Source organism: Agelaius phoeniceus, chromosome 8 (assembly GCF_051311805.1).
Source record: "Agelaius phoeniceus isolate bAgePho1 chromosome 8, bAgePho1.hap1, whole genome shotgun sequence".
Lineage (NCBI taxonomy): Eukaryota > Metazoa > Chordata > Aves > Passeriformes > Icteridae > Agelaius > Agelaius phoeniceus.
Genome location: NC_135272.1, coordinates 14941963 through 14966475, shown reverse-complemented (window position 1 = coordinate 14966475; position 24513 = coordinate 14941963). Strand labels below are relative to the sequence as shown.

Genomic DNA, 24513 nt, shown 5'->3' with positions numbered 1-24513 from the left:
TTGGTCGAATTCAAGGCAAAAGACAAAACAAGATTTATTACTGCTCAATGTAAATACAATTTTTAAAATCTGGCCCATCTTTCCCTTAAAGGCTACATTCAAAATGTTTGCAGTAGTGCCTGGCAGCAATAAAATCATTTGCCTGGTTTTACTAAGGAAGGCAGTCCTGCATAAAGTGGAGTCTGGGCACTCCAGCTGTCCTGTGACATTTGTGCACAGCCACTCCAAAGCCAACCTCCTGCTCCAGCTGGAGCACTGATGAGGACACCAGTTCCTCTTAGCCTGGCACACCTCTACTTCTGCAATTTGGTATTCAAATCCCACTGCTGTGCACTCCAGGAACGTGAGACAATTCTGCCACCTAGAGCCCACACGTAAAGATGCTTATACAACCCATTTCTCTTAAAATCGGCAAATTTTCCTCTCAGACCTCTTAGTTGTCTAAAGTGATGAAAATACTATTAGTCTTGCTTCAAAATTGCTTTTCCAGCTAAATTAAGTTATTGAAACTTTAATTACAACTGCAGTGTTAACCTCCTCACAGGTGACTTCACTAGTAAGAATGGTCAAGATTCATCAGAAAAAAAATATGATTTCTCACATTTACTTCAAATACACTAGTTACTGTGAAAAGGATCAAACCTATAAAGAAAATACATGAATTTTGAAAATAAAATATGCAAGTACTAATTGCAGTAGTAATATTTTGCTGGTGGTAAGAGAAAACTAAAAATCATCACCACCACAAAGATAAGCTACACATGTGGGAAAAAACAGTTCTGCTCTTTAATACTTGTGTACAAGAATACAGAAGACCACAAAATAACATTCTGGAATAATTCAGATGCTGTATTAGATAAATTTGCAATTTATCTATTTGGGGTACATCCCAGGTAAATGCCACAGAGCAGGAAAATGCCAACCCCTCTAGCTAGGTCAGCTATAAACTCCAATCATCCTGCTCAGCTCTGGTCTTCTCTCATCATGCACACAAAAATACCCAGAAACCAGGGGTGGCACAGTGGGGAACTACAAATCAAAATTATGAAATTTAATACATAAAACTCACAGTCAAGAGCTATGAAAGTCTATTCCCTTCTGTGTTAACATCTTGTGTCATGGATAACAATACACTGGGCATCAGGTAACCTTCCCAAAGAAAGTACAGGTAACTAGTACATTACAACAGGGCTGCAATAACTAAAGATATAAAAGCGGAAAATCTATGAAGGCTTAAAAAACAAAGTTGTTCATTTAATCAAATTACTTGTTATACAGTATAAGATGTCTATGCTTTCAGCACAAAACTTAAGAAAATGTGCTGGATAGCCCAGTCTAAGTCTTTCACATAAGAACAGAAGATATAAAAATATAAAGATCAAGGAAGTTTTTTGTATATATTAAGCAGGAACAATATAACTACCCAGACTGCAAGAGAATCAAATTCACCAGTCTGCAGCAGTGAAGCAACAGCAAGGAAAAAAAAAACAGACTATTGCTTCAACATGTCAACCTTGACCTTGTAAGTAATATACAGTTAAAGGAACAAGGTTACACTTACAGAAAGATACAATTTCATGATGTAAAGGTTATGAAACTACAGAGACTCAGCTCCACCTAACTCTGATCCCATAGCAACTCTGAACAGTTTTTCCACTATAAACAGTTACCTGCAGAAAGAGCCCACATGCCATCACTCTTAGATTTGACACACACCTAACTCCATTAGAAATGTGTATACCTCAAATGCAATTTCTCCTGTCCAACTTACATGGTTCTAGTGCAGAGCTTTTCCCTGGCCTGTCTCCAGGCAGGCAGTAATGTTAGGATGCCATACAGGTCACTCATTGCCATATAATGCCTGGCAAAGTCTTCCAAAGATTTACACAAGGGCTCAGGAAGGAGAAAATATTTACAGATGTGCTAAAAGCTGAGAAATGCACCAAAGCAGCAGCTGACAGATGTGTCAATGTGTCTGCCTGGACCATGCACCCACATCAGGAGTGTGCAGCCACTGTTCAGCTTTTTAGCTGTAGAGATTTAGAAAGGTTATGTGCTATAACCTTTAAGACTTCCCATATCTTTGACAGGCTGGATTATGTTATTTCCTTGTACAGAGGGTTGGAGTTCACTTGAGAGAATATAATTCTAATATACTTGCAACTGTGAGAAAAGATAACTGAAGAGTGCTGGCCAAAAATTAAAGTTTTAGCAATAAATTGTAGCATTTTCCCATGAACTGGGTGTGGCTGAGGTGGAGTTAATTCTGTTTTAGCTGCCCTGGGAGGCAGAGAGGTGCTGACAGCAGCCCAGTGTTTTGGCTGCTGCTGAGCAGTGCTGACCCAGCCCCAAGGCTGCCCCCTCACCACTCCATGGGGCTGGGCAGGATCAGGACAGAGAGGACAGCCAGGACAGCTGACTCCAGGGATATTCCCCATCACACAGCATCTGCTCAGCAGTAAAAGCTAAGAGAAAGAAGGAGGAGGGCATTTCTTGTTAAAATATTTGTCTTCAGGAGCAACTGCTCAAGGTACCCAAGCCCTGCTCCCCAGGAAGTGCCTGGAGATTTCCTGCTGCTGATGGGAAGCAGAGAACACATCTTTTGTCCTCCTTTGCTTGCCCACACATCCTTTGTTTTTAATAAATTGCCTTTATCTTGACCCACACATTTTTTTGCATTTTATTTTCTCCCAGCCATCCTGCTGAGGAGGAAGGCAGCTTGGTGGGCACCTGCCATCCATCCAACCAACCAAGGTCAGCTCACCACACTCCACAGAGAAAAGGATGAAAGGCTTTTTTTCTTTTTTTAAGAACATCTGAACTGCTCAGAGCTGCCCATATCAGAATACTAGTTCATTACCAAATTTAAAAATGCACAAGGCCAGTATTAGTGCATTTCCAAGAATCCAGCTTTAAGAGCCCACCCAGTTACCTTGCTGCTTATCTAAGAAATAGTTCTGAGCAACCTGGGAGATTAAAGATAAATTACCAAATATAAATCAAGTACAGCAGCAGTCACAGACAAAAACACACTCTCCAAATACACCTGTGAATGCTACTTGAATTTGTTCCCATGGGAAAAATTCAAGTGCCAAATGCATTTACAGTAGAGATGAATTGAGGAGGTTTTTCCTTCAGAAAAGATTGCTGTTGCCTGCTACAGAAGATCATAAAAACAAAAGGATTTTTAGGAAAGAAGGGTAGAGGAAGGATGTGAAAGGAAAGAATCAATTTCAGTATAAACAGGTTTTTTTCTAGGTATTCAATGGTTTGTTTTACAAAACAGCTTCCCATTTATCTAAAAACACTCATACAACGGAAACTGTGCAGAGCACTGATGCAAAGCTTAACATTTCAAACACTTACAACATTAAATAATCTATGTATGGATTCCAAACTCTTCCTGAAATTAAATTCCTTTAAACAATATATGCTGTCAAAGAGTTCTAAAATTAAGTTACTATGAGAAGGAAAAAGATCCTTATACTAAACAGATGCAATTTGGCTCTGAAGTGATCACATAAAAATGCCACATTATTCATAAAAATCTAGAAGACTGCAGTAGACTTGGGGAAAGCCAACAAAATTTAAAACAAGACAGTGGGATGATTCATCTACTAGGAATCAAACACTGACTTTCCAAAAGAGGTAGAACTGCATAATAATGATACAGAAAACTATGGAATAAGAACTCAACAAAAAGTTTTAAACAAAACATAACAAGCAAGCAGATAAATGCAAATGCAGAAATCTTAAAACCAAAAGAGGACAGGTGAACTGAAATGCCTGATTTTACAAACAATAGCAACCTCATAGAAATCAGTAAGAAGACATCCAGGAATCAATACAAGATCTGATCAAAAGAGGGTAGCAGAGAGGTCACACAGACAAGGGACCTGTGTGATGCTTTACAGAAATCTTAAGGGTCAAATAAACTGAAATAAACTGGGAATGCTAAAGCACCTTCTACAACAGGAGCATCAATGAACTCAAATTACACATTCTCATAAACCAAAAAACAACTCACGGCCAGGAAAATATCTATCACTGTCATTTCAGCAAGGGGAGATTTGTGACAATGAAGATGCTGGCAAAAAAAGCAGCAGGTAAAAGGACAGAATGCAAGTGTCATGAGAACTTTTTTAAATGTTAAAAAAGAACACTACATCACCAGAGACTTAAAAAAACATCCTGGAACAGTTCTATAAAAGCAAACTTCAGAACTGGGAAGCATGTCCAAAAGGAGAAACAGTAAATGTTTCAGCAATACAGTTAATATTTTTGACATCTATGAAGAATTTGGAGAAGCATACTGCTGGGGGAATCAATATTTTCTTCAAACATATCAAAAGCAGAGGAAACCTGTCAGTAAGCTGAAAAGGTCAAGAATTTCTTTTGTACTATGGCCTTTTACTTTTGTGTACTTTTTGCATCTTAAGCTGTTTGTGCATCTTAGTTTATTTACAGAGAACACTGGGAAAACCTACACAGACAGGGGTGTTTCTCTGTGGAAAAGAGCCTCAGAAGCAGCATTGGACTGAAGCAATTTTTGCAAAGAAACAACAAAATTTACATTTAGGAGTGCTCACTGTTTGTTACCATTCACACAGGAGTTCCAAAGGAATTCAGATATTAAAAAGGCATATACTGTTGAAGTCAATTTTGGTTTTAAATACTCTAGGAGGATTCAAGAGACTGCAGATAGTGAAAATTTACAATAAAAAGAATTATCTGCTCAGTATGGGTTTATCAAGCACATCTGCAATTGAAGTATCATATAGAAGAGTCAAAACAGCATTGGCAGAGCAGTATCATGCTTCCCTGACCAAAATTTTTAAAAGGAACAGGGAAGAAGGGAAGAAATTTGCTTGAGACAAGATACCCGAGTTTCTTTACAAGCTTCAAGAAGGTCTTTACAAAGGTTCTTGAAATAGAGGAAAAAAAAAAAGGAAAAAACCCAAAAAACCCAAAAACCAAACAACCCTCCCAACCAAAGTACAAATGAAAAACCTGAGCTGTTCTGGGTTGAATCACAGCCCTCAGTAACATGTGATGTTTCTCTATCTACTTACTTTCACAGCTACTTGTTGGAAAATATAAACATTAACACTCGGTGATTGCTGTCCAAGCTACCAAGAATGTTCCTGCAAGCCTGCACAAACCGAAATAGAAGATTTGCTGTTATGCCCATACACTCATCAGGCTGCTCACAGTAACTGCATCCAAGAGCAAACTTCACCTCTTGTTTCTTGTCTTCCACCCTGGGTCATGTTTTGCTTAAAGTCACTACCTCATCTCACTGGTACTACAGGGATACTACAACAAAAACATTCATTCTCTTCCCTACTATCTTTGCAATTTCACTTGGAAGACAAGTGGAGATAGGAATGCCATGAATGATTCACAAAAAGAAGAAGAGCTACAGAGATTCCTTTGGTACAAATCTTCCCAATGACTAAAACATCAAAGCTTTTACCAATTTATCAGCTCTCAGCAGCGAGGCTGCTACAAATCTCTGAGATTCAGTGAAGCAACACTCACTCTGTAGGTGGCACACAGGAATGTGCCACATACCCAGTAATTACCCCATCATTCATGAATTAAATGATTCTACCCTGGGACAATACTGGGAAGTTGAGAGTTACGTAAAACACTGTTAAAAATAAGATAAATGAAGACTGAGAGTTCATTTATTTCTAAACATGATTTTCCTGTGACAATACTTAAAAGAAGTAGTGAAGGCAAAGGATGCAGTTAGACAATAACCTCAGGAAAAAAGACCCTTGAAATCTTTTAGAAATTGACTTACTGCTTCCTTGAGAAATTTAGTGCCAAGTAGCTCTGCAATAAAGAAAGCCTCACTCACTGTCCAAAGAGAGCAAGCTGGCAGCTGTGCTTGCAACCACGTTCAGAACAGCACCTAACCAAGTGTGGCCCAAAGCAGCATCAAGGGACAAAACCCTCTTCATGGTAACACTCTCTGGTTTTGTCCATTACAGCATTTTTCCTCCTTACTTCTTTGGTGATTTCCACCATGTAGAGGCCTTTGGGCTTTCAATGTACCTGTGTTGTTCTTTCTATCAATTACTCCCCACTCAGGTCTGTTTGCAATCCATTCCTGGAGCCCTCCCCACTGCAGGGCCCAAGCCAGCTTTGGTTAAGAGGAATTAGGTGATTACTTAGTATCTTTTAAATGGCTGAAACAAGTAGCTGGAGATACAATTTAGATTTACTGTAACACGATAAGGACAAACTCTTCTGTCACTGTGCCAACAGCCCTGCAAGCCCACCTTTACATGGAACACTGAGCATAATCCCCCTGTCATCTCTGATTAACAAATTAGATACAGAAAATCAAAATGCAGTTTGCCATAGGGATCATAAAACCCAGCTTCATATCCAGAGCATTACCTTGCCTGTGCTTTGTAAGATTGTAGTTCTTGTCCTCCATACTCTCTCCCTGCTGACAATATCTCTAGTTACATCCACTTCAGCATCAACAAAACTTCTCTGTTTAAGAGCAGTTATGTCATCATCCAGATCAGTTTTGATAGTGGATCTTTTCTTTGCCATGATTTTGGCTTTGATAGCAGCAATTTTTTCCACTGACATAGCTTCAGACAAGGACCTAAATGAGCAAAAGTAACAGCAGAGACTGAATTATTGCACAAACAATTCTTCTGAAAGAATTTGTGAACGAGTAACTTCATCCTGCCAAACTTTAAGGCTGTACTATAAACCACAAAACAGTCACCTTAAATATACACTGAAAGATTATATAGGCTTGGCATTGCTGTTTTGGACATGTGAATCCATTGTGTAACAAAAGACTCACAGTACTAACACAAATACCATCCAAAAATCCCAACTATACCAAATAAAAATAAAGAACTCAAATGTAAAGCATCAGGACTAACACCTTCATTTATAGCAACATTCAAATTTCAGTTCCCTGTTATTTTTAGTGGATTACAATTTTGTCAACCAACACCTGGCTGCTCTGAGGCTTTCAAAGCATTGCTCTAAACCTTGGCTGAGGTGCAGTTTGTGGACTTGGTCCCTTGGAAGATGTGGTACCTTCTCAGACTGTGCAGGTCAGCAAACAACAGATGGTGGGAACCTTGTCCACATTAATCTGGGTTTGAGAGAACTCACTCGAGTCCAAGAGTGCAACACCTGTGTTTGTTTTAACTGTAAACACAGCATTGGGCTGTCAGTGAGCCCTACTGTTCTGCAGGTGAGCTGAAGAAAAATGATCAAGACTGAATTGCACAACACTAACTGTCCATACCAAATTTACTATTACATGGGGCTGTTCTTCATTTCAGAATACATGAAAAAATTAATGTAAGTACTGGCTGTGAGCATTCTCCTTCGTAAATATGATATGGGGAAGGGAACTTGTTTGTGTTGCTACTTGGTGTACAGCAGGGTCAAGCATAGAGTTGAAACTCACCACCTGGAAATATTTGTACTGGTTTTAAAGGGGTAGTTGTTTACATTCAGCATTAAAAGAACTGGTAACTAGAGAATATAAACTAATTCAAACAACACACAGTAACCCTCAGTGCAACACTGCAAAGTTGTAATACACTCAAGGTAGCAACCACATTAGTAGTTTATACAAAAATCACACATACTTTTAATTTTTTTCTTATGCTTTCTACCTATGCCACAATCAGATTTTTTTCCTATAGTTTCCTTTAAGTATACCTATATAAGAGATAGTAAGAAATCATTCAAAATACATATTTTTCATGTGCTTAGCTATAATTATGGATTTTATAAATGCCTCAAATCTGCACTGTCACTGAAGACATCTGACTCCTTGAATATCACTGAGAGTATCAAAGAGGGAAATTTCCACTGAGAGCTGCTGGACAGAAGCAAAACTGGCTGCTTTTAGCAGAAATTGTTCTCCATCCTGTAATTAAGCATTAGGAGCAGTAAACCCACCTGATCTGCTCCGTTTGCACGATTCCCTCTTTGTGTCCTTCCAGCCGAGCTGCCAAGCGCTCCTTGTCCAGGCGCACACACTCTTCATCCTGGAAGGAACAGTCACGTTCAAGTTCTTGTGCACTCTCTTTTCAAATATAAATACAGCTAGAATTAAAGCTATTCAGAAGTATTTTCTTCACATTTACAAGGACAATCTTTATTTCCAATGATTTTGGATCTGGGCATTATCATTAAGTGCAGAGCATTGGAAGTTTCCTCAAGAATCACAATTCTTCAAGTCTAACTTCTAACCCCTTCCAGTTCCCATTCCCATGGAGCTCTAACCCCTTCCAGTTCCCACTCCCATGTTACCTGTACACCAAAGGACAGGTAACCCAATGGAATTCCTACAAAAACAGATGAACGCTAATTTACCTCCACCAACCATTTGTATTGATGACAGTCACTGTCATTACCTCTATTCTTGGTTTCTTTGCTTCTGCTAATATTTCATCTGCTGCTCTTTTAACTACAAGAAAAAGAGGATATTAAAAATGCAAGATTGTAGTAGATTTTTATAAAATAACCTCAAAGTTATTTTTTAGTTAAGCTGTACCTTGAGTGGATCGTTGAAGGCCAATTTCAAGTGGAGCACTTCTGTCTATGCTTGATGAGGTTGCTGCATTCAAACAGAACATTCCGTTTAAAAAGAAAATATTTGCAATAATATTTGGGTATAAAAGAAAGAAGGACAACAGACAAAGTGCAACAATGGAAGCTCTACATATTAGATAGCAAAGGTGGTCAAACACTAGGACTAGTGGAACTAGTCAGAACCTGACTGAATGTAAAGTTAAATTATGTTGCTCGGGGTCATTTGGCCCTTCTCTGAAAAGTGGATTGGACCAGGTGACCTCTTCTGGTCCATTCCAACATAAATGAATCAGTGATTCTATGATCTCTATAAAAGAACACAGAGACACAATGAGAATTAGACTCTAAAATCAAGATGTATTGGATTGTCTAGGTTTGTTTTTTTTAAAAAAGACAACCTGGTGATCCCTTCAAAATGTATATATAAAGTGATTTTACTCATCATATTACAGAAATAATATCATACTCCAGGATACTTAAAATCTAAAGACCACCTACAAAGCAGAGGATCTTACAAAGGTGATATTTCTGTTTTTCTCAGAGAAACCTCTTTTTCTGACTATTGCTAACAAAAAGATTCAAGATAATGAAATGCTAGACAAATCTGGCAGACTGACAAAGCAGTGATTCCATACATTTTATTAAACTGAAGATTTCATCCCACACATTTCTTGCATTCAAGATCAATGTACTACTGAAAGCCTCCCATAGTCTAGAGAAGGAAAAAACATACATGCTAAGCACTCTAACACATAATTATTAACTAGAGTAGGTTAATAGAATAATAATGTTCACCTCTAAACGTGCATGTAGGAATACAGCTCCTATCCAAGCAAAACAGTTAATTTAAGAACACAATTAAAAATGCAAGAAATAATAACTTTGAGAAGTTTCAGCACATTCAGTTAAGATGCAAACTGCCTACTGTTACCCAACCTTCCCCTCCTAGCCCTCACTTGTGCCATGAATATGAAGCAGTGAAGAGCACTGTGTGTCCAAGTCAAAAGAACACATCACTCACATGTTTCCCCATTTAGGTATGCAAGCAAGTCTTTCCTATCAGGTCTTCTTACCACAGGAATGTTTTCAGTCTGAAAAGACAGCAGATGTGACATTAAACTGTTCTTCCCTCACAGATTTTTACTCACTGAAGATTTTTTACTTTTACTGAAAACTACTCATTCACACCAAGACATGACCATGTGTCCTGCCACCCAAGGAAGTTTAAGTATCAAGCTTAAAGTACAACACATCCTAGAGGATGTTCAGCTACATAAAATTAAACATACAGCCTGCTACAAAACTGAAAGAGAGAGCAGCCTTCTTCCTTCTAACTTTCTAGTAAGATCAAGAACTAGCTTTTATCACACACACAAACACTTCCCTGCCAGGACTCTGTGTTGATACATGGAAATCATGTATCTCAATTGTGTAGTTCCAACACAGCACTGCTGTCTCAGGTAACAATGAAGCACAAGGAAAGACGAAGAGTGGCCTCATAGAAAACAATCAAACAGAAATTAAAAGGACTTTTTTAAAATTCCTTTATTTGTAGGGCTTAACCAGTAATTTTTTTTAATTGGATTGCTTACTTCCAAAGTCCACTCCAAAGCTGTTCAGCTTTTCTCCATTCTGCAGATCCTTGCCATCTAAGGCACTAAAGGATCATCTAGATTGGGATCACTCCACAAAACAGATGGACAAAAGTACTCCTGAAATAGTTTAGTGCTGGAAACAACTATGTCCATAGACTATCATGATAAATGCTGCCATTACTGTTAATAATTGGTTAACAAACTCTTGCTGTAAACATAATTCGGTGGTTTGAAGGGATAATCTGTTAGGAAGTGAATTGTCAAGAAAGATACTCCACCCTGACAGGACTTGTCATGTGATCCTTCTGCAGAGGTGATTGTTTTTAAACACTCACACACTCTGCTGCATCTCATTCTCACTTTCCCCAGCCACACACAAGTGCATTTATCAGTCCCTGAAAATAACTACACACATTCGTCACCACAAGACAAAAATCCCATTTTGTATGGTCTACTTACTGCAGCACGACGGACATAGACAGGATGGGAAAGGTGCACATTATTAAGCAGGAACAAGATAGAATCCAAAGTGTAGTATTCCCTGGGCTGGCCCTCTTTCCCTGTCCTGTAACACAAGAAAAGGTTGTAGCATTTAATTTCTCCATCTCTGTCTCAAGCACATCCTCTTTTAGAAAAGTTCTCTTTTCTTTCCGGATGACAGTTTAAAAAGCCAGTTAGTATTATTATCAGGCTATAGCCAAACTACTGACCTCTCAATTGTGCTAACAAATACAGGTGAGGGAGATGAGTTCTTGCTGCCTCTTTACTGTATGAATTATTTAAAAAATCCTTCACAAAATAAGCCAAAATAAATATGCTGTAAAATAAACAAGCAAAACTTGGGAAATGTAAGTACACATCGCCTCTCATTCACACTATTCATTCTGATTATCAAAGGAACTGTCTATCACATGTGAGACAGCCAGACAAACAGAACTGAGCTGCAAATGAAATAAAGCATTAGATCATCTTCAGGTACAACAGGCCAGAATGCTCAGCACCAGAGAAAGCACAGTGAGAACCTGGGACATAAATTCCAATGTCTAGGGAGCAAAGGGCTCAAAACAGTGCCCAAAGATTAAAATAAGGAGTGACTACAACGTAATTGCACAAGAAAATCAGCAAAATGGTGAAGGATACAAAATCACAGTGAGCTCCCATAACTGAAGTCAGACCACATCAGAGCAGCACAACAGCATCAAGTTCAATCTGAGCTTCCAAACAGCTTGTTTCAAAGATACAGCTCTTAAGTCTAAAAGGGAACTTGTTCTGTGCAACTGTTCACAAAAAAAAAAAAAAAAAAAAAACAAAAAAAACCCACACCAAACAAGGCCAAATAAATGCCTGGCTCAGCTTGGCTCCATGTACATGGAACAGAATTTCCCCCTCTCACCCATTATGCTGTTACTACAACATTGTGTAGGGGAAGCAATGCATGTCCATGTTTCAAAAACCCCTATTCCCTAAACACTCCCAGTGCTCTGAGAAACACCCCTGGCAGCCAGGAAAGCAGCAAGGGCAGAAATTCCACTGCCCACTCCCACCTTGGGACATGTCAAACCCCAGCTCCAGGCAGGACAGGGCTCTTCCACATTACCCAGTCCCTGTCCCTGACCAGCTGGCTCACCTTAAAGCCTGAGGAAGAGAAGCCACCACAAAACCAGCCCAAAGCTATAAATTTAAGAGTGGGAGAGAATTTTCAACAAATAAGAGATTTCAGGAAGAAACCCTTCCATTGAAAGAGTTTTCCCTCTAAGTACAGTGGCTTTACTCATGGATCATCATCTGCACCAAAACACACAGCACAGAAGTGCCAGCCTCACTGGGGGAAGGGAGAGGAAATAAATACCCAGCCACAACTTTATGGAGCCTGGAAGAGTCACAGAAAAATCTACTAAACCAACAGAGGTGTAAGTCTGCTTTCACAGTACTGTGGTTTTAATGCCACCTACTGCTTTGCTTGTCATTACTTTTCTGAAATTAGCTAAGAGTACCCAACAACCTGTTCAGAACTATTATCAGCACTAAAGTTCAAAACCTCACCTTCACAACGATGCCTGAGAAAACCAAGAAGAATAACACACAGAGAAAAGGGATTCAGGATACCAAAACTGTAGAATAAAGGATCTGTCTTACCACTGTCCCTTCCCTCCAAAAACTTGGTCTGCATGAGGCGGAGGGTGCCTGTACCTTTTGTTGCTGCAGAGGAAAGGGAGCAGACACACAGGATTTTTCTTTCAACTGCTAAGAAGCCAAAACTGGCAGCCACCCGAACTGGATTCCTCAACAAGGAACTGTTTGAACAAGCAGCAAAGCAGTAAGGATCTTTGATAAGGTGGTATCTAAACACACTGGAAGCACTAGCAGAAACAAAAGCTTCCTCTACACAGGCTTGGCTCCAAAGCAAAGCCATGATGTCACATGATACAGCTGTCACTTCATTTTAAAACAAACACTTTAGATTGTCTTAGTTCAAAATCACTCATTATTTCTTTGAAGTGTGCCATATGCACTGAGCACAACAGAAAAGTCCAGCTGGTCATCTACTCAAGCTCTACAATACTTAGCAAGAAATGACAAAACAAAAACAAACAAATACTGCACCATTACCTATTAATTGAAACAATGCAGTGTTACAAAGGCACAAGCATTGCCAAAGCTCAGCAGGGCACAGCTGGTACTTCATCACTTCAGCCACACACACAAGAATTCCCCGTGCTCATTATGGCTCTGAGGATGTTTTATTAGGAGCACAAGATATTGCACATTAATAGGAAATCATCAGATGGACAAGCAGCTGCACACAAGGAGAAAACCTAAGCCTAAACTGACATTTCAACATCAGTGTGTGCTCCCACTAAATAAACTGAGAACTAAAAACAGGCAGATCTGAGGGTAGCTTACCTCATTCCATTTACAAACATCCAAAGTAGAAACAGAAATTAATTCTGTTACTTCCCATATTCAGTTATGGCATCAATTACTTAAGAACAAAATTAAAATCTTAGGGGGCAGACCTCAACAAACCCAGTAACAATCATTAAAGTAAAAATATAAGGAACAGTTGCATCTCTTACAAAATAAACACTACCTTAAACATGGAGAAAATGTTTGTATAATAGGAGAGAGTAAGCTTCACCTGCTCATTTTCAACACCAGAAACTGACTTCTTTCTCATCCATTCACCTCCCACCTGTGGGCACCAGGAATTTATTCATTTTTAACAGCTTTGTTTCCTCTTTCCTGTTTCAAAGCCTGAAGTTTTTCAGAGGTACTAAGGACCTGCGTCTCATCCACAAAACCAAGCAGAAATCTTTAAAGCCACAAGACAAAGCACACTGAGTATCACACAACTGACAATACCCAGGGCCAGCTGCTCACTGTTTGCAAACTCAACTGCATATCCAAGCCCCTTGACTAGGCAAACAAAGCAATAAATTTCTCTGGTAGATTGATTCCTTCCTTTGGTTTTGAAACAGATTCATTAATCACTCTTCAGGGCCCATAGGTCAAAACACACAAACCACATCATCTCAGACCACCTAGCCTTTTTCATGTGCCAGCAGAAGCATCCCTATAATTATTAGCTGGAAACTAAACTGGATTAAAGTTGCTTTCCCCCCACACTTTTTTTTTCTGCCAGGTTACTTTGAACTTGGCTTGATTCCTCAGCCCAATTCCCTGTTTGGGTGACACTTGTGCCAGAGAGAGAGAAGGCAATGCAGGGTAGCACTGCTGACTTCTGCCAGCTAAGCTGCTCGAGGAGCCACAGCTAAATGTCTCCTGGGACTACTTCTAATTCTAGCAGGGACAAATGCCACTGCTGCTCTTCAGCCTGGCATTACTCTCTTCAGGCTGGAGATGCAATTACAGCAACCGTGCTGGGGACATCTAAAACAGAACTAGAGGTTTGCTCTGTGAAAGATTAAGCCACCAACACCTGCTCAGTGCAAGCATAATTTGGGTCCTGTCAAATGACCTGAATATAAAAGGGTTTGAATCTTGGAAGTTTTTGAGAATGTCCCTCCTGAGTGTAGCAATTACCTAAATTAGCAGCTCTTGAAGTGTGGTGTTCAAGCTACTGAGCACGGCTTGCAGAACTGGTCTCATTTTTACAGTGTCTTCAATTCAAAGCTGAGACATGCAAAATGCCACAGTGCTTGACAAGAAATGCTGTGAACTGAGAGCAGTCTGATCCTATCAAAAGTTCAGAGGCCACTGGTCTAAACCAAGATTCACAGAACAAAACCCCTCAAATTCCACCACACAGGTACCCCAGGGGAGCACTGACAACTCTGGCAGAAGCTGCTGCTCTGTTCACCCACACATCCTTCTTGACCAGGAAGATAAAGCTGCCTGGCTCTACACATAGCAAAGTTTGCTCTCCAGCTGCTTTTAGGGTTTTGGTAATTTCTGGGTCTAATCCAAGCTCCCCTGAGCAATAGGATAGGGCTGGCAGATCAGTTTCTTGTTCCCTGCAGAAGGGCAATGAAACTTGTTTGTCTGCTTAACCACTACTTGTTACCACTTGGGAAAAGCAACTTGTAGCAAGGAAATCACCACATCTTTCTACACACTGCCCAGCAAAAGTACAGCCAAGACTTCTAACTGCTTGTCCAAATATTTTTCTTCCTCTTCAGTCTACATACCAGTATCCCCCCACTCAGCCAGGAAGCACAAATAACTCCAAAAGTAGTTTTTGAAAGCCTAAAACAGGTAATGAAAAAGCAGATTTCTAGTAATATATAAGGGACAAAGTAAAATCAGCTATGAAAAGTCCACCTACAACTGAAGATAAGCAAGTAGGCTTAATTCCTTTCTCTCTCTCAATCTAAGGCTAGTAATAGTCCTATCATAATCATGAGGAAAAAATAATAATTCCTGGTTAGACTTAACTGCAAGTTCAGGGTTTTGTGAGAAATCTGCAGGCATTTCTGCTTTTCAACAAAGGTTCACAGGATAACATGTCCTCTTTGAATAGTACCTGAGCTTTAAAAAGGAGCATTTTTCCCTTTTAAGTTTGAAAAGGATTCATTGAAACTCTTCTAGTGAGGGCACCAAGAAGCAGCAGCTGCTAAATTCTGAGGAAAGGCAAACAAAAAAATCCCTTTGCAATGTAAATAATCCATGCTACGCTAGGAAATTCAACAGGTAAAAACCCTCATTTTCTAGAGGCTTTCTAAAGCCAGGCATTTTATCTACTACAATCATTTAAGCCACATAAACACTCTCTACTTGTTTATTACGATAAGACCCACCAGGGAACAGCCTGCACCAGGTCCTGCCCAGGAAGAGGCCTCAGGTGGGGGCAGAGCACCTGCACAGATCATCAAAGGGAGTCGGTCCGGGCCTCGCTGCCCTGGTCCCGGTGCTTTGTCAAAGCTCCAGGAGCCGAGGAGCAGCCCCGATAACCCAAGAGAGAACCACAGCCGGTGCTGAATGGGAAGGGACCCATCGGGATCACCGACTGCAACTCCCGGCCCCGCACAAAGCACCCCAAAAACCCCACCGTGCGCCTGAGAGTGTTGTCCGAGCAACAACACAACGCGCCTATTTCACCAAACACCGGAAAAACTTGGGAGCAGCCGCCTGCTGCCATCTCATCGCATGAGTCTGCAGGACGCGGCCCCGCGGGCGGCACGGGCAGGAGCGCCGAGAGCCGAGGAACGGCCTGGGCCCGGCTCCGCAACTCTCCCGGGCCAGGACAGGAGCCGGGAACGTTCCCAAAGGGAGCGGCGAGCGCTGCCCGCCCGGCCGGGCTGCCAGGGCACGGGGATCGCCCACGGGACAGCAGGGCAGGGCGCCGGGGCCCCGAGGCCCTGCGGGGAGCGGCACCGGCCCGCCCGACCCGTCCGCGCCGCCACCCGCGGAGCGCCAAGGACGGCGGCACCCCCGTCCCCGCTGCCCGGGCGCAACTTCGGGGCAACTTCTCCCCCCGGCCGCCCCTCGCCCCGGCAGCGTCGCTTACCCCCAGATGACATAGTTGGTCTTGACGTTCTTGGGCCAGGAGAACTCTCCGAAGATCACCTCGTCGCCCTTGACCACGATCTCCTTCTTCTGCGTGTTGTACTGCCGCAGCACGCTCAGCACGTCCGCCATCTTCGCCCGGCCGCCACCGCTCCGGCCGCCGCCGCCCGCCGCAGGACCCCGCCGGCGCGCCCCAGGCTGCCCGCCGCGAATGCCTGAACCGAAGCCGCCGCGCCGCCTACTAGGGGCGACGCCGGACGCGTTGCCATGGCAGCGACGTGGGCCCGCCCCCGCCCGGGAGGGGGCGGGGCTGTCGGGGCGGAGGCCACGCCCCCTTGCCCCTCAGGGCGGCTGCGCCCCCGCTGCCCTCACGGCGGCACAGGCGGGGCGGGGTTGTGGGTGAGGCTTGCTCCGTCCTGAGCACACGGAGCTATCTTACGTTTTATGTGGAAATAGAGCTTTAGACACAGTCACTGCCTGAGTTTATCGGCGTGCTTCCCGTCTCTGGAGCTTTGATGCTCCCGCGTGCCCGCCGAGTGGCGGCGCGGGGCTGAGCCGCGCTCCGCGGGCGCGCTGGCGTGGTTTGGGCGGGGGAAACGAGGGGTTTAGGTGGTGCTGAAGGGATTTTAGAGGGTGCTGGAAAGCGTGGGTGGTGCTAAGGAGGTTTTTCAGGGTTCTGGGAAGCATTAGTGGATGCTAAAGCACAACTAAAAAGGGTTTCGGGGGTGTTGAGGTTTGAGGGGGGGTTTGGGATGCCAGGATAGCATGTGGTACACCGGGAGGAGTTTTAGTGGAGCTAAAGAGAATTTAGAGGGTGCTCAAAGAGATTTGGGGTGCTAATGGGGCTTTAGGGTGTGCTGGGAGGGGTCTGAGAAAACTAAAATGGATTCGGGTGTGCTGAGGAGGTTTGAGAGGTGTTGGAGGTGCTGGGCTGGTTTATGGTGCACTTGGAGGGGTTTTAGTGACACTAGAGAGGTTTTAAAGGGCCCTGAGAGGGATTTGGGGGTGTTTAGGGTGATACCTAAGCAAACGGTGTCAAAGGAGCAGAGGGAGCAGCAGGAAGCAGGATCAGTGAAGTTTATGCTGGATATTAGGAAGAGGTTCCTCACCCAGATGGTGGTCAGGCTCTCTCAGGGCAGGTAATGGTCCCAATCCTGCCAGAGTTCCAGAAGCTTTTGGGCAATGTTTTCAGACACAATCCATGGTGGGATTATTGGGGTGTTCTGTGCAGGGACAGGAGTGCAGCTTGATGATCCTTGTGGGTCCCTTCCAACCCCGGGTATTTTCTCTCACTCTGATTCTCTCAGACACCGTGTGCATCTCACTCTGCAGGCTGGAGAGAAAAATCTCTCTATCCTGGATATAAAGCTGGGTAAAAAAAAAAGAGAGAAGTCTCTGCTTTATCAATCACAAAAATGCCCTTTAAGTCTGATACAAATAAGCCATCAAAAGACTATAACAAAAAAAAGGTCATTAGGAAAATGTTGCCTGTCAATGTGAAGAAGGACAAACAGTAATGCCATGGAGCACATCCCATGTTACCCTGCAGAATTTGGGATCTCAGAGCTCAGTTTGCTCACCTGAGCAACTGCACAGCTGTAGCTGGCACGTGCTCTCCCCATGTTCCAGGTTAATTTCTTCTGCTCAAACACACACAAACTGGGAGCATAGCATTCCCAGCAAAACCAAACACACTGGTACCCCCTGGGGAATATAAATAGCAAGATTTGAGATCCTAGAACAAGCTCTTATCATGACTTATTCTTACCTTTGATGCTCAGAACTTTCTTAACACTCTCCAACACTGGCAGAAAACATGATACCATCTCAAATTTGCAAAAAGGCAGAATTGGGTCATTTTTCTTTTTGTAAGTAACATGTGCTGAGGCTGACAAAACAGACTAAAAGCCAACAGTCTATAGAATTCCCTGTTGCAATATGTTAGTGATAGCCCCATCTGTGTCACAGTAACAACATGCAGAGCACCACAAGTGTATTTAAAACATTTCAGATATGGTATTGAAATAGTCTAGAACACAAATATGTACTACAACACCCAGTAACATGGTGAATTATACCAATCACTGCCAATATTTATTTGTCAGTAGGTATAGAGTAATATTTATGTGTTTAGAAGACAAAGGCATAATGAATAAACAATATCATTTCCTGAACTGGATTTAGAACTATAACTAGAGCTACAGCTCATGAAAATTGGAGCAGGACTTGAAATGCTTCCAGCAGGCCAAGTCCCATTTCCATGCCTCATCCAGTGTATCCCCTAAACCAGCGCTACCTCTTCAGAAACACATCCTGTATATCTGCTGCACCACAAGTAACACCTCTTTTCAGTGAGACACACAGTCACTGTGTTACAATGACACCAAAAAGCCCCTCATTTCAATTCTGCTCCATTCTGCTGCTCAGGGAGCAGGGAATGGTGCACACACAGCTGCAAAGAGATTTATTTTCAGGTTTCCAGAAAACGTTGTAGTTCTGGTTTCCTTTTCCACTTAAGGCTGCCTTCACCAGGAAGAACAGTGAAGAAGAAGGGAAGGGAAAGGGGAGCAAGGAGTGTGTGCACTGGCAGTAGTTCAGCAGGGACAAGCTGCCTGCATCCCTAGGAGCAGGATCCCTGCAGGAGCTGGGTGTGCTGCTCTGGGAGGAGGGAACAAGGCAGGGAGCAGCAGGGAGCGAGTTGGTCTCGCCCTGCTGAAATCAATGCAGATGTGAAACCAAGGAGCAGCGCAGAGGTGCTGTGGTCATGCTCTGGCAGGAACAATGCAGGGAACAGGAACTCAGCCAAAGGAATGACCCAGCTTTGTGTCAGTACCCCCCATATATGCTCGTGACCAAAATCAAACGCCACTTAAAAAGGAAATTATGTCAGCCACAACTTCACCTTCTCCTGTCACTCACTGGAAACAATATAAATACAGCTGTAGCAGTAAGGGAGGTGAGAGGAGACTCCATCTCTGATTCCTGGCACTGTCAGAGGGCTCTGCCTATCTCCTCCCCTCAGGGACACCTACTGAGTAAGAGTCCAGTGCTCGGCTGTAGCAGGTGCTTACTCAGAAATTCAGAAAGCCAGCCTGTATTTGTGATAATACTCTTACTGCTACATGTTTTCATCTTATTGCAAAAATTCCATACCTTCTTGGTGATTTTGCACAGACAGCTCCTCACAGCACTGACTCCTTCTCAGCACAGCCAACAAACTCCAGCTCCCTTCTCACCCAGCTAACCCCCTCTTTTGTGGCACCCATCTTCTTATTGGACACAGGTGTGGGCTGTTAAGGGCAGGCCTGTTCCTGATCTTTGGTGATTAGTGCAGCTGCAACTCCTCAGGGGTGAGATTCCCTTCTGCACTATTCTCTTACATTCTATCCCTCCACAGCTGGCACCTCTCACCTGACTGTGCTTGCGGCTGGCTGGATGGTTCATATTTCCTGGGCTCACACACACTTCTGCACACAGGGTACTCCCCATTGGCACAGAACCACAGGCTAGGCTGGGCTGGAAGGAACTCCAAAGGTCATCTCTTTCCAGTGCCACACCAGCTCTGCATGTCTGCTGCCGAACTGGCCACGGCTCAGAAGCTAAACCCTGCTGTCCCAGCCCCTCTGATAGCTAAGGAGCAGCTGGAATGCCAGGGGGGTGATTTTCTGCCAAATTTAATGCAAAAATATAGTGGGTTTACTCTTAACGTGACACTTTCATTACAAGTTTTAACTGGGAATTTACAAAATAGTTCCCACAGTTTTCTTTGGGGATCACAGTGACATTATTAACCAGCATTTATATCTTTGAATTAGGATTTGATATAAAACTATTTTCATGTGGCATTATATACCTGAGAGTTTATCAGTTTTATCACAGAAGATTAGGCTACAAAATCATTATCTGAAATGAGCAAGCAAATTATCATTTAGTAAAATGAGAGTATATGACATGGGTACAATGTTTCTATTGCATTTTCTCACTATTTTAACAGGTTATACTGATGTTTTGTAGGAAAGGAAAATTAAGTTGCAAAACATTAGACAAATTTTCATCATAGGTAAGTTCATTTAAGATTAATCAACATCCAGGAAGATGATAGAAAGATACATCACGCATGAACACACATTCCTTTTTTCACAGATACATGTGAGCAAAACCAAATCAGAACCGAGTGCATTTCCTTGCAGTATTTTTTAAAACACAGGGCTCAGCACTGAACAGTGTTCCAGAGCACAATTTACCCTCTCAACTAAGAGGGGGTAGAAAAGTTTCTCCACTACTGAAATACTTGTGCAGACCCTGGAGGGGATGCTCAGAGGATGTTCCACAGGAGTGCTCTGCCAAGGACACTCATTTGACCAGGCTCCACAGCAAGGTATGTGGGGGTGAAATACAGAATATTGTTGAACAGCTTTTACTGGGCAGAGGAAATAAAAAAATCCAACACCTCCACATAAAGTAAAACCTCCCCTATTTTTTTTTTCCCCAGGAGCCACTAAACACATTCCACACGTTACACGATTAGCCAACTCCACTAACACAACTTCCCAGGTACCAGGAGCAGCTCTTCATCCCCCACCCATTATTTACTCCATTCCCAACGCTCCTGTTCCACAGGTCGGTTTCTGACCAAAGAACTGCAGGGCAGGAAAGAAACGTGAGGAAGAACAGGCAACAGAAACCGGGACGGAGAAGATTTCAAGTAAGTTTTACACTGGACAAAGCAAAGGCATCGCCGAAACCCCCACATCTGGGAGTCAGCCGGGCAGGAGGCCAAATCTCCCCGACGTCCCTCACAGCAGGAGCGGCTCCGAGACCTATCCCGGGAAACCAGCCCCTCTTTATGCCTTTTCTGACCCTATCCCGGGTAATCCAGCCCCTCTTTATGCCTTCCCTGACCCTATCCCGGGTAATCCAGCCCCTCTCTACGCCTCTCCTGACCCTATCCCGGGTAATCCAGCCCCTCTTTATGCCTCTCCTGACCCTATCCCGGGTAATCCAGCCCCTCTTTATGCCTCTCCTGACCCTATCCCGGGTAATCCAGCCCCTCTTTATGCCTCTCCTGACCCTATCCCGGGTAATCCAGCCCCTCTCTACGCCTCTCCTGATCCTATCCCGGGAATCCTGTGCTGTCCCTGTCCCCGTGCTGGCCCAGCTGTCCCAGTGCTGTCCCTGTCCCTGCTCTGGCCCTGCTGACCCCGTGCTGTCCCTGTACAATTCCGGTGCTATCCCTGTCCCCGTGCTGTCCCGGTGCGGCTGGCGCTCCCGGAGCCCCGGCATTGCGGCGGGCAGCCCCGGGAGGCGGCGCGGGGCCCTGCGGGCGCGGCGCGGGGCGGGCTGAGGGAGCGCCGCCCCTTCCTGCCCGAGCCATGGCCCTGCAGGGGGCGCTGCGCCGCGTGGCCGTGGCCTGGGGGGGGCGGTGAGTGTGGGCCGGGGGCACCGGACCGGCACCGGGAATGGGAATGGGAATGGGATAAGGATCGGGGCACGGACAGAGATAGGGATTGGGGCCAGGACTGGGATCGGGACAAGGACACGGTCTGGAGCAGGGAGTGGGATCGGCACTGGGACTGTGACAGGGATAAGGACCGGGACCGGGACCCGGACCGCGGTAGGATTAGGGTCGGGACAGGGACGGGACGGGGACAAGGACAGGGATCGGGACCGGGACCACGACTGGGATTAGGGCTGAGACAGGGACGGGAATCGGGATCGGAACAAGGACCGGGTCTGGGATCGGGACTGGGAGAAGGACAGGGCTCGGGATCAGGATGAGGGCGTGGATCAGAATGAGGACAGGGCTCGGGATGAGGATGAGGCCGGGCTCGGGGGCGGGGCGGGTGCGGGGTGCCGGGCCCGCCGTGCCGCAGGTGTCACCCGTGTGTGTGTGGCTGTCGCCGGCGGCGCGGAGCGGTTCCCGTGTAACGGCCCCGGGGCCGGGCTGTTCCAGCCGCAGCCATCCCGCTGCTCCCCGTCCCTGCGGCCACATGAGAAGCGGGCTGGCTGCACATGCTGCAGCTCAAGGGAACCTCCATGGCGCAGTCAGTGAAATACCGAAACAAAACAGGCCAGTGTGGCCATCCTTTGAAAGCTCGAAGATCTGACTGTCATTTCTTTTTAGCTATAGAATGGGGAACAGACAGACGGCTTCTGTAGGATTGTCGTATGGTGCTGCCGTGAATCAAATACAGGTAGCATTATTTATGTTGCTTTTACTGATTTTCAGCATTTATAAAAGCCAATTACTTCAAACCTTTTCTTATTTACACAAAGAAACGCTGTAAATAGTTCTGCCTGTTGAACCTGTTCCTATGTTCATCATGGTTATCAAGACATGTTGGCAGTTTTGTTTATCCACAGCCCTGGAACCTGATCTTCCTAGGCTGCACCCGTTTTATGGGTTTTTTTTTTGACCTCTACTGAAATTCATGTTGCCGTTGACATCGGGGATAGAACCTTGTAAAATAACTGATATCAAGTAAAGTTAAATATTTTAGAAGTTGTGGTTTTTAAAAATTAACTGATAGTTAATGATAGCCTGAAATCCCCTTGAATTTACAGTAAAGTGATAAGGTTGTACCTTCCAGCCACTGCTTTTGGTCACTGTGTTTGCCACTGGCACATCCCAAGTGCCCTACAGACAGAGAAAACTGTCCTAAATAATTCAGGGGGACAAAGGGAGCAGGGCAGGCTGCAGAGCAGAGTTGTACCACACACTCTACCATCCTTGTGCTGGTTTGGAGCCAGATGCAGGTCAAACCTGCTTTCAGAGGTGCCAGCAGAGATTTTCCTGTGTTTGCTACTCTAACAGCAGCTTTTTAACCTGTGTACTACTTTCATGAGTGTTCAATAGTGTTCTAAGTGCATTGGCTTGAAGCTCACTCACTTTTAACTTTCCTTTGAGCACACAGGACATTATTTCACGCAACTGTGTGGTGATTTTCTCTAAAACAACATGTGCATACTGCAGAATGGCAAAAAACCTCTTTCAGGGTTTGAATGTGAATTACACAACTGTGGAACTGGACCTAAATAGAAATGGAAAGCAGTTCCAAGACATTCTGGAACAGATGACTGGTGGCAGAACAGTAAGTATGTTCTCTTATACTTAACAAGTAACAGCTTGGGCTACCTGCATCCCTCTTGGGTTATATCCATAGCAAATCCTTAATTGTTTTGAGATAGGTAAATTTGGGATACAAACTCTAAATTAAATACTGCAGGAGGTCTCTTCTTCTAGAACCCCTCTGGCTATCCCTCACAGCTGATCTTTGCTGTACTCACACTGAAATAATTGAAGTATCAAAGCAATTTTTAATTTGTATATTTAAACCATTGCGTTTAACACCTTTATTTTAATTTACATAGTCTCACTTGACTCAATTATTGGAATTTAATACAATCACCCACTCAGTGTCTTCATCCCACTTTTGAGGGGCACATGAAGTTTCCCATCTCTGTAAATATTATGGACAAGTATGGGTTGTACACTAATATTATACACACATCTGGAACACAGTGATTGTGTGTACTACAGTCCACATGGGCTTGCTTGAATGTTTACCTTTTTCCCAAGAGGTAACTAATGCAACTTTTGTTTTCTTGATAGGTCCCAAGAGTGTTTATCAATGGGACTTGTGTTGGAGGTGCAACAGATGCTCAAAAGCTTCATGAGGAAGGCAAACTGCTTCCTTTAATTAATCAGTGTCAAATGAGGCGAAATTACTGAGCAACCACCTCTAGCTTCGTCTTCCTTTGTATGAACAGAATTTCAGATGAAATCAGAAGATCACAGACACAGCATGAGCTGCACTCAACAACCTCAAACCATGGCTTTCTGAATTACAGATCACTCTTACACTTTATGGACTTGGTAAATTACTTGGTGTCCTTGCCTCAGCTTTCCCACAAGCCCACAATGGTCATTAGCAAACATTCTGTAACTCTTGGGGCTCTTAGTGAGACAGTGATGTCATTTCATGGTGATTACATCCTGCTCCAGGGAAGCCCAGGCTCTGCAAAAAGAATCCTGTGGGTTTTGCTGCACATTAGTTTGCTTTTTAGCTTTGTCTCAATAAATTTATTGAAACCATTTTATTTAATGGTTTCTTTAAATATAATTCTTCTGTGTCAAACTGAAGTGTAAAGCAAACCCAGTTTGTAGTGATACTGGTGTGTGCATGTCTGCCTCTCCTGTACTCCCAATGCCTGATCACCCAGCTCCCAACTCGTGTGTCCACTGGAACAGAAAAGGGAATAAAGATTCTGGCAGCTTTAGAGAGTGACAGCTTTCATCTTTCCTCTGCACTCTGAGGGCTCAGTCTGCACTGCCATTCAGGAATGGCTTCCAGGGGGG

The 24513-nt window shown here is 43.7% G+C and overlaps 2 protein-coding genes across 4 annotated transcripts in view; one reads left to right on the top strand and one right to left on the bottom strand.

The window, feature by feature from the left end:
- The window catches only part of CDC73 (cell division cycle 73), a 102323-nt gene extending 85880 nt beyond the window's left edge, over nucleotides 1-16443 (bottom strand). Inside the window, exons 1-7 of the mRNA XM_054638831.2 lie at nucleotides 16156-16443; nucleotides 10647-10752; nucleotides 9614-9683; nucleotides 8555-8617; nucleotides 8415-8467; nucleotides 7957-8045; nucleotides 6412-6628 (exon numbers count right to left, since the gene is read on the bottom strand). Of these exons, the coding sequence (XP_054494806.1) occupies nucleotides 6412-6628; nucleotides 7957-8045; nucleotides 8415-8467; nucleotides 8555-8617; nucleotides 9614-9683; nucleotides 10647-10752; nucleotides 16156-16286 (729 nt within the window). The 5' untranslated portion in view covers nucleotides 16287-16443. The remainder of the gene's footprint in view (nucleotides 1-6411; nucleotides 6629-7956; nucleotides 8046-8414; nucleotides 8468-8554; nucleotides 8618-9613; nucleotides 9684-10646; nucleotides 10753-16155) is intronic.
- Nucleotides 16444-21466: 5023 nt separating this feature from the next.
- Nucleotides 21467-24434, top strand: GLRX2 (glutaredoxin 2). Of its 3 annotated transcripts, none has more exons than XM_054638703.2 (4): nucleotides 21467-21576; nucleotides 22279-22348; nucleotides 23069-23245; nucleotides 23767-24434. In XM_054638703.2, exons 1-4 carry the CDS (start codon nucleotides 21527-21529, stop codon nucleotides 23884-23886), a joined length of 417 nt encoding a protein of 138 aa, XP_054494678.2. In that variant the 5' UTR covers nucleotides 21467-21526; the 3' UTR covers nucleotides 23887-24434. The 3 variants fall into 3 exon arrangements, with proteins under 3 accessions (XP_054494678.2, XP_077038183.1, XP_054494679.2); XM_077182068.1 differs by lacking the exon at nucleotides 21467-21576 and adding an exon at nucleotides 21604-21768; XM_054638704.2 differs by lacking the exon at nucleotides 21467-21576 and adding an exon at nucleotides 21996-22198.
- The last annotated feature ends 79 nt before the right edge of the window (nucleotides 24435-24513 follow it).